Here is a 13,380-nt window from a genome sequence, read left to right as displayed (position 1 = left end):
ATCTTTTTGGACTTCAGCAAAGCTTTTGACATGGTTTCCCATAGGATCCTACTGGACAGAATGTCCGGCATACAGCTAAACAAAAACATCATACGATGGGTGAGCAATTGGCTGACGGGCAGGGCTCAAAGAGTTGTGGTAAATGGGGCCACATCAGGCTGGCGGAAGGTCACTAGTGGAGTCCCTCAAGGCTCCATTTTAGGGCCAGTCCTCTTCAATGTTTCTATAAACAATTTGGATGTAGGACTAGAAGGTGTTTTGAGCAAATTTGCTGATGACACCAAACTTGGAGGAGTTGTAGACTTGGCTGAGGGTGGAAAGGCCTTGCAGAGAGATCTGGACAGATTGGAGAGCTGGGCGATCACCAACCACATGAAGTTTAACAAAAGCAAGTGCCGGGTCCTGCACCTGGGATGGGGCAACCCTGGCTATATGTACTGACTGGGCAACGAGACGCTGGAGAGCAGCCCCCCAGTGAGGGATCTGGGGGCTGTGGTTGACAGCAAGTTGAATATGAGCCAGCAGTGTGCCCTGGCAGCCAGGAGGGCCAACCGTACCCTGGGGTGCACCAAGCGTGGCATTGCTAGTCGGTCAAGGGAAGTGATTGTCCTGCTCTGCTCTGCGCTGGTGCGGCCTCACCTCGAGCACTGTGTGCAGTTCTGGGCACCACAGCACAAAAAGGACATTAAACTGTTGGAGAGTGTCCAGAGGAGGGCGACGAAGATGGTGAAGGGCCTAGGGGGGAAGTCATATGAGGAGCGGCTGAGGTCACTGGGCCTGTTCAGCCTGGAGAAGAGGAGGCTGAGGGGGGACCTCATCGCAGTCTACAACTTCCTTGCAAGGGGGAGTGGAGGGGCAGGGGACCTATTCTCCATAAACACCAGTGATAGGACCCGCGGGAACAGTGTTAAGCTGAGGCAGGGGAAGTTTAGGCTGGACATCACGAAGAGGTTCTTCACCGAGAGGGTGGTTGCACACTGGAACAGGCTCCCCAGTGAAGTAGTCACTGCACCAAGCCTGTCTGAATTTAAGAAGCGTTTGGGCTGTGCACTTAGTCACATGGTCTAAAATTTTGGGTAGACCTGTGCGGTGCCAGGAGTTGGACTTGATGATCCTTACGGGTCCCTTCCAACTCGGGATATTCTATGAGTCTATGATTCTATGGTGGCACGGCATGACTTGCCGTAAGGAATTAATTTGGTGTTTACCATAATAGCATTAAGCTTAATAAACTAATGATATTTGTGTATCTATCTTTAGGTGTTCGGTTGTCATTTAGGATTTATAAATAGGTATTAGTCCTTTTATCACTGCTTTCTCCCGAACAGGCAACACATGGAAAGGTCTGTATGGTGAAAGGCCAGTAAAACACACCTAATTTTTTTTTAATAATAAAAGTAAGCAAATTATCTTGAAGGATCGGAGACTTTCTTTATCAGTTTCTGAACTGTTAGCATTTAATATAGCCACATGACCTGAATAAAACTATTGTAGAACAGTTCTTATGAAGTTCTACCACAGTTGTGTAATAAGTATAGTTAGTATCTCATTTCTTATTACTGCAGGTGCTGTTTCACTTCAGTTTAGCATTCTGTATTTGGGAGAGCGTTTGTGCAAGTTTAACAGATTTAAGTAAAAACAAGTTCACTAATTTGAACAAAGTGATACTAATTTATGGGATCCGAGTCACGAGTGCTGCCTATTCTGAAGCTAATGGTCAATTGCTGAGCAAAACCAGAAGGTCAGCTGTTTTCTCTCCTACAATTGCTCGATATGCAAATCCTTAATGCTGAACACCAGGTCTGATTTACCACAGCTGTTTCTATTGTATATAGAAAGTGAGAGGTTTATCCTGTTTTCTGCCAGCTGACTTCCCAGTGACAGCAGTGGGACGCTGAGGGCTGCTGAAGGGCAGGTGTAAAGGTGGCTGCCTGCCCCCCTTCGTGGGGCATGAGTCAGTAGGGTTTTGATCTCCTTGCAGTCCCTGCCAGAAAGCAGGCTTCACAGCTGGGCCCAAGGGCATTCTTTTACTGGGTCAAGTGGTAGGAGCTGGTGGAGAGGGAGTGTGGCTTCATCTAATCTGGCAGCCTGAGCTGCATTTGGCTAGTGTGAAAAACTACCTCTCCTGCAGCCTGTGATTGGTAGCTCATTAAAATGCTGGCTTAAAAATAAAATAAAATCAGAAAAACAAGAACTGTTTTTTCAAAAGGAGCATTTCTTGTTTACAGTTATTAAGACCTGTAGTCAACAGAAGGACTGGAATAGCAGTGATCTCTGTCTTTCAAGGTGTTTCATTCATCTTGCATGCTCTCCTAGTATCACCTCAGCCTGCTCAGGAGTGGGCATGAGCACTGCTCTGCTCTTTGTTTCACCCCAGGACATTGGTTTCTGCACTACACCTTCCTACACTTGCTCCATCTCCGTTTTTCAGCGATCAGGTACCCCTTTTAATTCTAGGCTTAGGTCTAGAGGTGGTTAACTGGGTAGTGCAGCTGTGGCTGGGCAAGCAGCTATTTTAGGATGAACTAAAAAGTTAGGATTTTTTGTTTGTTTGTTTTCTTATCCCTTTATTCTGTGCATTTGGGCAAGACAAAAATCACACACAAATGTTCACCTACTGCATATAAATACAAATAAATCCTTCACTCTCCTCAGCAGCTTGGGCAGCAGGGGAATGACAACATTTGTTGGTTCTTAGGATAGCATTGAAGTTAAGGCTTTGTGCATCAATGTGCATCCCTTGCAAGGCCACAATGATGAGGCCAGAATAATGAAATTTCATCTTATCTCAGCAAGACAAGAGGGGAACTTAATTCTGCAAAGACTTAGCACCAGATGTTCTTTAGAAAAGCTATGGTATGAGGCTTTTGCCCAAAGAGTTTGACTCCCTGCTAGCTGCTGAAGAAGTTACTGGAGCTAATACCTCCTGGTGCAGGAAGCTGGTATTTAGTAACCCTTCCTATCTCAGACCATGAGCTGGTATTTCAGGCTGCAAATGGCCTTCCATGTCTTTTGCTTGCTACTTCTAACTCAGAATAAACCAGCAAACAAAAAACAGCATTGTCACAGATGTCTCCATTTTGTAGCACTTGTGAAGCGTTTGTGATACATTGCTCTCATAATAAGTTTCATTTCTGGGGGTATTTTGGAGGAGTAATCACATCTAACTGCCAGCAGCAAGGTATGTGGTTACTGAGCTGAATTCAGCTCTAGTCTCATTGTTTCAGTAGGAAAGGATTTTTTCCTATCAGTGTCAGATTTGGAAACCACATTCAGTTTAGTTTTGTGTGCTTATATCCACTAGACATCAATCAGCACTGTGAATTCATAGAATCACAGAGTGGTTTGGGTTCATCGTTTGGTTTTGGTTCAAATGAAAGTATATGCAGACATTCCCTTTTTCATTATTATTATTATTATTATTATTATTTTGCAGTTTAATAACTTTACCTCATTGCCTTGAAAAATGTTACTATAACAATTCGCCTGCTAGAGAAATATATATTATAACCCACGCTCTATCCATAAGCAAGTTTTAAAGGTCATGGTTTTTTTCAGACAAATGAGATTATTTCAATATACGGGCTCCTTGCATAACCTTAAGGCTATGGTATTTTGAAACAGCAGGAAGTCACGCACCCTACTTCTTTCCACCCCTCTTACTACTGACTCACACGCTGCAATGCCAGTCCATGCTGCAGGTTCAAAGGAGCCAAAAAAGTCAAGGAAACGTTCAGTTGTGAGACATTTGGTCTTGTGAAGAGAGGACCTGCTGAACGTTATCATAGCATTTAGCGTATCGTTATCATTCATAGCATTTAGTTAATGCATTATTATTTTAGTCAGTTATTAAATTTGAAAATCAAATACCAAACTGATTATAGCGTCTGCTACCCAACAGGTATCTGATTAGATTGTGTGAGGGCACCCAGCAGGAGCTGCAGCAAAAGCACGTGTTTTTATGGCAAGACTGCCATCGTGTGGGAAGTTCTTGCAGCATGCGAGTGTAACGGTGCCTACCTGCTGCATGCTTCCAAGAAATTTTCCTTCCTAATGTCATTCTTCATGGAATTTCAATAAAAGTACAGTTTTCATTTCCGAAAACGTGCTACAAAAAGAGTGATTTCCCTAACGGGGAAAACCTGGGTAGTGCTAAAACTTCCTAGTGTTAACTATTGTCTTGGTTCCACTAACAATTGAATTCAGAAACAAAGTATTTCCTAAGTCTGATAGAACCAGGGTCTCTCTTTTTTTTTTTTTTTTTCCTGCATGAAGTTAATATAGTTGAATATTCATGCTCTCATCATTTCTCCTGCTATGTAGTTTATATCTCAACATCTGTTTTCAGTTGCGGTTTTACAAGGCTTCATTATAAACTTTCAATTTCTTAAGCTTTTCCATGTAATTGTTTAATTACTGTCCCTGGATTTTTTTTTGTTGTTTTGTTTTTTTTATGTTTTCCTTTAAATAATTGAACTTATATGTTACATCCATAACGAAAATTGACGATAATTACCAGGAGTACAATTAGGAATAAATCTCTGTTAAGGAACAAGCTAAAGTTCAGTGTTTTATGCAAATGCCTATTGTTGAAAAGATGTCTTGTGTAATCAGAAATTATACTGACAAGTGAAGAATCATTTAATTAATGAGAATAGAGCAATCATTTGGATGGTTCATTCTATTACTGACTGAATAAAAGAGAGAAAATAGCCCTGCTCAGGGATTAGAGCTGCTGCTGAAAGAAAGGAAAAAAAAATACAGAATGTTGTTCTGTTATTGCCTTATGTAGATAGTATAGTAATTCCTAAATAGAAATATATATATATATGCCAAATTAATCTTCTATTACTTTGTAAGAACTTATAGAAAAGGGTTCTGTTTGTCAGAAACGATGACTGTCTGCTTCCTGTGCTAACTTAAATACCTGGGCTGAAATATTCCCATAAATCCTAATGTAGGATGCAAGGGGAGTGAGAACTGGCATTACAGTGAGTTTTGTCTATAAGCACTGCATGCCATAAAGGAGACCAGCATGTGGCTCACGTTTACAGTCACAGAGGAGTAGTTTTGGTAACAAGGGACCTCCAGAGGTCTCTAGCCCAGAACTCTGTTTGAAGCAGGTCCAGTTATGTCAGGTTGCTCAGGCTTCCTTGCCCCGTGGACCTTCGAATATAACTAGGGATAATATGATCAAAACCGTTCCAGTGTTTGACCTCTCTTTTTGTAAGAACTTTTTTTTTTTTTTTTTAAATCTAGTTGGAACTGCTTGTGCTCAGGCGTGTCCCTGTTACCTCTCCCCTTGTCACCACTCACCTCTGAGAAGGATCTGGCTGCAGCTTCCCTACGCTCTGCCCATAGGTAGCTGCAGGCAGCAAGAATGAACGAGCATGTGTTTGGGCCTTGTCCCTTCAAAGCTTCTGTTACGTGGCTGTCATACAGCATCTAATCTGTCCCTTGAAGCAGAACGGAGAGTCTTCCAGTCCTTGGCTGATCCCTGCCTCCTTTGGAAGCTCCAGGATGGGACTTCTCCAGGTTGGCTTTGGGTTTCTGGGCTGTTCAAAAGCCCATACAACTCTCACCTTGTTCTCCAGTCTCCAGGGCTTGGGCCCTTCAGCAGTGTACTGCCAGCAGGCACTGCACACAAGTTGTCCTGCTTCTTATAAACACAAAGTTAGTTGAACAAGGTGCTTTTGGCACCTCTGGTTCTCAGGACCCTAGAAAGGCACTGTTCCCTTTGGTACAGCACAGAGATGGACAAGCAGCTCACCCTGAACTGGCTGGGCTCTCAGTCATGGGACATACTCCTAGGCAGGATGAAAAAACTCACTCCAGAGCTGTGCTGGGGTTTAAACACAGCTGCGTGAAGTCTCCCACTCCTGGTAGGACCACAGTGTAAGCATTCAGACATTTGGATGTGCCATAACAAATCTGAAGTCTTTATTAACAAGCCCACATGTTCAAACGGAAGGAAAGATTGAATGATATCTGTATAGAGCAGTTGTTCTTTTTACTTCCGAGGTGCATTTCAATTCCCTTCTGCAATACTGTATTTTTCTGAGGTTGAGGAAGACCACTGCACTGATCAGTTATGGCAGCCATCAGTCAGTGGGACAGCCTCTCCTCTGGTGTGGTACAGTTTCTGGTAGGAGCGTCCCAGACCTTTGCTGGATTGTGTGCACTTGGATTTTTTGCATGCTGTGTCAAATGATTGCACAAGTGATTGTTTGCTTTCCAACACTGAAATGAAAAGCAAATTTATTACATGAAGGAAAATATTCATTTTGTTTTACTCTTTTTAAATGTAATGATTGATTTATTTTTTTTTTTAATTTTGAGTAACCAGAAGCATCCAGCTGCTACTCTAGGCACTTCTGGATGTTTTTAGAGATCTCTCCTTAAGGATTTATTGAGATTAACAAATTAACCAAATATGAAAATCTTCCAAGCACAGTTTTCGTTTCTCAAACCACTCACCCCCAAGGAAGTCTAGCAAAATATGTAGGCCTTGCAATCTGCCCAGCAAATATTCAGCAGCAGGCTGGGTGTGTGGGTGCAAGGATGAGTTCCACAGCAATGAGCCTTCCCATGGAAATTGCTTGCCAACAGATTGCATACTCCTGTCGAGCAAGATTAGTTTAGGTCTTCGCTGAGTGCAACTAATGTGATACTGCTCTACACTCTTTCCAAAGCAGCAGGTAGGTAATCAGATAATGATCAGTTTACAATAAGATAACGTATCCTGCAGTATATCTGAACTGTATTTTCCCCGAGGGAATGGCTTGAAGCTGTGACAGGGGCCGTTCAGGCTGGGTATCAGGAAAAGGTTCTTCACCGAGAGGGTGGTCAGGCCCTGGGACAGGCTCCCCAGGGAAGTGGTCATGGCACTGAGCCTGCCAGAATTCATGAATTGTTTGGACAATGCTCTTAGACACATGGTCTGATTTGTTCATATATTTTGGGGTGGTCTTTTGGGGACCCAGGAGTTGGACTTGATGATCCTTGTGGGTCTCTTCCAACTTGGATATTCTATGATTCTATGAAATATCTCTTCTCCAACTATTAAAATGCAAAATGCATATTTTTAAATATCTCACACACAACAAAAGATTGCTATGGTCTGTAGTAAAAGCCAGTTAAGAAAATAAAATGTACTAACTAAAGCATTTTCACTAAGGTTCTAAAAAGAATGAGAGACTTGTGGGTTCTTTTGTGCATCTAGAGGGGAGCATGGATGTCCATATGCTCAGTCTTACAGGCAACCTCATATTCAAGCTTTCTTTTCTGCTAACTCAGTCTGTCTGGATTCCTCAGCAGCTTGGCCTTCCCAGACGTACACGAGGGTTGCAAGTAGTCGGGTTACAGCTTTGTGCCCTCGCACTAGGTGCCCCCCCAGTGTAACCCCTGACTCTGTGGTTTCTCCTCTAGGATTTTGGAGCTGCAGCAGAACGGCGACATGGACATACTGAAGCATAAGTGGTGGCCAAAGAACGGTCAATGTGATCTTTACTCATCTGTGGATACCAAACAGAAAGGAGGCGCCCTGGACATAAAAAGCTTTGCAGGTGTTTTCTGCATCCTTGCAGCTGGGATTGTCCTATCCTGTTTCATTGCAATGTTGGAAACATGGTGGAATAAAAGGAAAGGCTCCCGGGTTCCGTCAAAAGAGGTATTAGACCCTCCGTTTCTCGTGGGAAATTTTCATGCACCCTAAAGATTATTGCCTTGAATTTGGATTATTGCCTTTAGAGAGGGTGGGGGAAAAATCAGAAAATAGTCCTTAACTTCCTAATTTTTAAGGTAAACGTTCCTCAAAATCTCTTTAGGTATTCTTTCTAGAGAAACTTGAAGGAAAAAAAATGTATATTGGTGATGTATAAATATTCTGAGTAAAACACAACCTTTACTAGTAGAATAATACATTATTAGTACATCAACATTTGGTGCATTATTCCCATTGGTGAGAGCTAATCCTCACCAGTAAGTTCAGAGGCTTCTTGTCTTTTTCTTGCAAAATATATCCCCTAAGCTCGATGGCTGAGTCTTTCAAAATAGACTTTCAGAGCTTAGCCCTTTAATCAGCAGTTAGCTTCTTAAATAAGCTTGTCCTGATTTTCAGAACTGTTAACCTCTTGGGACTTCCACAAACTTCGGTTCTCATTATTTAACCTGAAGTCCGGGGAAGCAAGAGTTCTTTAGATTTTTCAGATTCAGGCCAGACTTGTTTCTGAAATCTATTACAGACTTGTTTTAGAAAATCTTGGACAGAGAGTGGGGGACGTGTGTCATTTCACACCAGAGATGAGTTTGGTTTCACACCTGCATGTGTAATGCACTCCTTCCCGTGGCAATCCACCTGTTGTTTTACCAGCCATTTCCACTAGCAAAAAATAAAAGTTATTAAAGTATACTTGGCAGAGATGCCCAAAGGTGAACCTAAATATGAGCTATAATATAGTGCTATCAATTATAGCTATTTTGTGTAGCTTAGATGCTTGTTGTGGGGTATTCCTGTTAATTTGCGTGCAGTGGTCTCACCTTCTCTGCAGTTTCTCCATTGTGTTTATTCCTGCTAATCTAATGCTGTGTAATCAGGCAGGACTAATTATGCTACCTAATTAGACAGCATTGGCACTGATATTAGAATACTTTTAATCTTTTCTTGCCTGCTTTAATTCCCAAGCTTTTTCTGTTAAAGATCTGGACCAGACCGTTATTAAAAACAAAAAGAATCTCTAGTCCTTTAATTGGCTTTCTCAGGAATGGGAACCATCTAGTTTCAACTGGTAAATTATCAAAAAACTAAAATTTACAATACTGCTGTTTACCCAGACTTTCAGAATGTCATACTTCATATTTATTTGGTGCAAAACATAATAATTAATATCAAAGGAAAAGGAAAAAAAAACCTGATATTTTATATAATTATAAGATGTCCCATTTAAATTTCTCAAATGGTGTAATTTGGCCTCCTTGATCTTTGCCACGTATTCATCAGCTTAGCTTTTAAAATTGTATCTCAAAGCTCCACTGAAAAGCTTGGCTCAAAAAAAATAATTTAACATGGACATATGTGCTGAATGCCCCCGCTACCCTGGATGTGGGGGTCATTCAGCAAAGAAATACATCTTAACTAACTTTCTTAAAATTCATTTTAGCTTCCATGAAATCCATTGGCTCTTCCAGGCCACTAGTCCCGAATCGGGGGTCAGATTGGGCCAGTTTGTGGTCAGCAAGCCAACCCTTTTTCCTGGTGGCTGCCATCTTGTGCTCCAGAATGCAAGCATTTATACTGAAAAAAAATTGTCTTATGGTTGCGAAGATAACATTTCAGTCGCGTACCAGAAGTAATCCATTCAATGATGTCTGCCTGAGTCTGCAGACAGCCTTAAACGGTAGCTCTGAGAGAAGTATGAACTGCCCCAGTAATCTCAATGGGATGTTGACTCTGAAGCCTGATGATAATTTAAATGTGAAAACTGCTGAATATTTCACTACTGATCACACAAGAGAGAAGAGGAAAGATCATATTATGGAGATGTGCACAATCTTACTGTGAGTGGGTCTCATTTTGGTGTATCGATTGGGTGGAGATCGGGTTGTGGGCTAAGCATGGGAGAATATCACCGCTTATATATTTTTACTGGTCTGACCCTAGCCCCAAATGCATCTCGGTAAGAGAAGAATGAGGAATATTCTGAATAACTTACAGAGGCTCAGAAGTAATTAAATTCAAATTGGCATTTGAAATTACGGTGTTTGTATGCTTTTCAAAATTATAAAATAATAATAATATGTAAAAATAAGGACTGTCCCTTAGAGACATAGTCATGACTTGCATGTGCTGACGGAGCCTCTGTATATTTCTTTAGATGCCCACGTGGCCCCAGTTCTTCTGCATCCATATGTAGCTCCAAAGATTTTAGGAGAGAGCTTTTGGTGAATGCGTTTGGTTTTGGTGTCACCTGTGTGGTTGTTATGTGCATCCATGTCTATGTCCACATGTGAATAAACTATAGACAGAAAGCTAAGCCCGAGAAACTAGCACTGCATTTTTTCCCTCCCATGATGAGCTCAAAGCCTCTGTGATCAGATTTGTTTCCAAAGCCATCATCCAGACCCTGGGAGAGCCCTGTTGCCCGTTCCCCACCCCTTTCCCCCCCCAGTTTGTCTCCCTGTCCCTGCCCTTGGAGGGTAAGATCCCAGACGGGAGCTGGTCCCTCACTCTCCCTTGAGTCGGGCTTTGTATTCGGTGTGGTACCAGTGCAAATATTTGGTGATCCGTTTTGCTAAGCAGATGAACTCCTGCAGTTTGTTCTAGGTGGACTTTTTCAGAGTGCTTGACTTCATCCCTAGACAAAGGAGGGACCTAAAGCCCATTCTGTATACTAGGAGTTTTGCGATCGATTCAATGAGCTCTGGATCAAGCCAGTCATTGAATTGCAGTAATCGAGTCTGGAAGTCATCAGTGCACATCTATCGGCCGCCCTATTGTCCTCTGTGAGGTCCTAGAGTGTGAGATATTTCTAGTGGCCTGGAAGAGCCAGTAGATTTCACAGAGATTAAGGTAAATGTTCAGGTTAGTTGGAACCGATTTTTGTTCTGAATGAGCTGCGCTACCTAGACTGAGGGAATATCCCTTATATGTGTATACGTAATGCCACTTTGAATTAAGCTTTGCAGTTCAGTAGAAATATATATGTACAATACAGGTGATTTACTGGGTCACCCAGGACGTTCTCCTCTTTTTTTAATTCTCATGCATTTAAATTCTCAATTATAACGAACAAGCCTCTTCAATTGAGTTCTCTTGGGGGAGAGATTTAAGAAGGAAAAAGGAGAGAGGTAAGAGAGGAGTGATGCTGTATTATAATGAATACACCAGGCAGCCTTCTCACCCACAGCAGCATAATTCCATCTGAATTGATGGCATTGCTTCTTTGTAGGTAAGGAGAGAATTAATCCCTTCTTTGGCATCACAATTTAAAATTATCTGGTGTACTTCTTCCTGCGTGATGTCAATGAGTCACCAGTGCTTGGATTTGGGTCTGGAAGTTCAGCTTTTCTGCACCACAATTTGTAATTTAAAAGCAAAAATCAATCTGAGAAGTTTTAGCCCTTCCTTAAGCCCTGAGAGAATGAACGCTGATGAAGACGGCAGTCTGGTCCTTGAGAGCCTCCCATTTTGACACTGAAATGTAGCCATCACTGCAGCGTTTAAGAGCTGGCATTAACCCAGACATCTGAGATGAAGCTCTATTTTCACTGTACAAAGAAAGCTGCTGGTAGCACTTGGAGTTTTGTCATTCATATTCAGGGCTTGAAGGTAGCTGTGGAAGAAGGGTCTGCCTGGGTTTGTTTTAGCCCATCCAGCTTCGGGAGGTGGGGGTGTTTGCTGGTGGTGTTAGAGCTGTCCACAGCTAAGATGAAGCTTTAGTAAGTGTGTATTGTGTTTACCGAGCGGTTCTGATTGCACTGTGAAACTTCAATCCTGCAAAAGAGATGGCAGTAGTGAGTGGTACATCTTGTTCTTCTCCTTCCCCAGGATGACAAGGAAATCGATCTGGAGCACCTCCACAGGCGCGTGAACAGCCTCTGCACAGATGACGACAGTCCCCATAAACAGTTCTCCACGTCGTCGATTGACTTGACCCCGCTGGACATTGACACTTTGCCCACCCGTCAAGCACTGGAGCAAATCAGTGACTTCAGAAACACTCACATCACAACAACCACCTTCATACCAGAACAGATCCAGACGCTGAGCCGCACACTGTCTGCTAAGGCCGCTTCTGGCTTCTCCTTCGGCAACGTACCTGAGCACCGAACTGGCCCCTTCAGGCACAGAGCACCTAACGGTGGCTTTTTCAGAAGCCCCATCAAAACAATGTCATCCATCCCTTACCAACCAACTCCTACTCTGGGGCTGAATCTCGGTAGTGATCCAGACCGAGGCACCTCCATATGAGCATCAGACCAAGTTTCTTCACTCTTTCTTTTTTAGGACTCCCTTTGCAAGGAGCAGCTGTAATATTGTGGGACTAACATGGATGTAACCTTTTTATTTTTTTCCTTTTTGTTTGTTTGTTTGTTTTTGCTTTTGAGGGTTTTTTAATTTGTTTGTTTCCTTTGTTTTCTTTTTTTTTTTTCCTTTATTTTATTTAAGAAAAGAATCAGGATTATTCGTAACAACTCTTCCTCTTCTCTGCTTTCTCCGCCTGGTCTCCTCCTCTTTCTCCCTTTATTATCTTTACTACTTGAGTCACTTATTCTTTGGTTTATCACCACATTAGGTTTCGGTTACTTCAGGCTTTTCATATACTTAAATATAGAAAACGTGTAGTGATTAATGCATAAAAAACCCTGAGGATTACTTTAAAGAAGGGCATTCGCTCCTCCTCCTGCACCGCCTTTTTTTACTATAATTGCAATAACTTAAGTCCTTTACATGTATTCTGCTGCATCCGGTCAGTGCTCCACTGCTGTGTGTCCTTTTAACTGTGGACCAAAGGCAAACCCTGCGATTTAAAAGAAAAAAAAAAAAAAAGTATAAAAAAAGGCAAAAAAAAGACAAAAATTAAAAAAAAAAAAGTTAAAAGACCTTTCAGGCCCCATAATACAAGAATGCAATTTTGTAGGATTACAAAAAGCCATTACTATGCCAGTAAAGACTACAGTTAAATCTACTTTTGCACTGCAACAGTGCATATGACCTTTATGTGATTGTACAGTGTTAAAAGTTTTTCTTATGTACAGTAAACTGTATCATATGGCAGAAGCCTCTGTTGTGTTAAATAAATTAGTATCTCATACATATATATATATACATATATACACACAGGTATGTATATATATATACATGTATATATAGCTATAAAATGGCAGCCGTTGCTATTGCAATTCATTTAATAAAGCTTTAGTAAAAATGTGTTGTATACAGGAAAGATGTACAGTGCAGGGGGTCTTTTCATTTAGAAAAGACAGGTTGCTTTAATGTTATTCTGACTTGCGTTGTTTGCCAACAGAGCATATTTTATACTTTTTTATTAGAACATCCAGGACAATTTAATGTTTGTACCTAGATGTAACGCGTTTGATTAGGTTTTGCATTGGCTATTGAGCATTCTATAAGGCTAACCTTGATAATTTTACTTTACATTAATTAAAATGGAACACTCTCTTAGGTATACCACACTCGTGAGCAACTAATACAGCTCTGGAGAAGTTTAAACTTAGATCAAAGGTTAATAAATTATTTTCTAAGTCAGTACAGTTGATCGATGTAATAATGGTGTTAGTGGAGAAAAAGCCCTTGAGAAATACTGATGTGGCCTTAATTATAATTACATATTGTTTGAAGGGGAAAAATATATATGAACA

General features: G+C 41.5%; 1 protein-coding gene across 13 annotated transcripts in view; it reads left to right on the top strand.

Moving 5' to 3' along the window:
• GRID2 (glutamate ionotropic receptor delta type subunit 2) overlaps positions 1-12,625 on the top strand; it is an 800,504-nt gene extending 787,879 nt beyond the window's left edge. For all 13 annotated transcript variants that reach the window (XM_080592187.1, XM_080592186.1, XM_080592181.1 and 10 more), the window contains 2 exons: positions 7,429-7,669; positions 11,546-12,625. In XM_080592187.1, coding sequence (XP_080448313.1) covers positions 7,429-7,669; positions 11,546-11,968 — 664 coding nt within the window. In that variant the 3' untranslated portion in view covers positions 11,969-12,625. The remainder of the gene's footprint in view (positions 1-7,428; positions 7,670-11,545) is intronic.
• The last annotated feature ends 755 nt before the right edge of the window (positions 12,626-13,380 follow it).

This window comes from Anser brachyrhynchus (assembly GCF_964034855.1).
Source record: "Anser brachyrhynchus genome assembly, chromosome: 4".
Classification (NCBI taxonomy): Eukaryota; Metazoa; Chordata; class Aves; order Anseriformes; family Anatidae; genus Anser; species Anser brachyrhynchus.
This window is presented reverse-complemented; position numbering and strand designations above follow the sequence as displayed.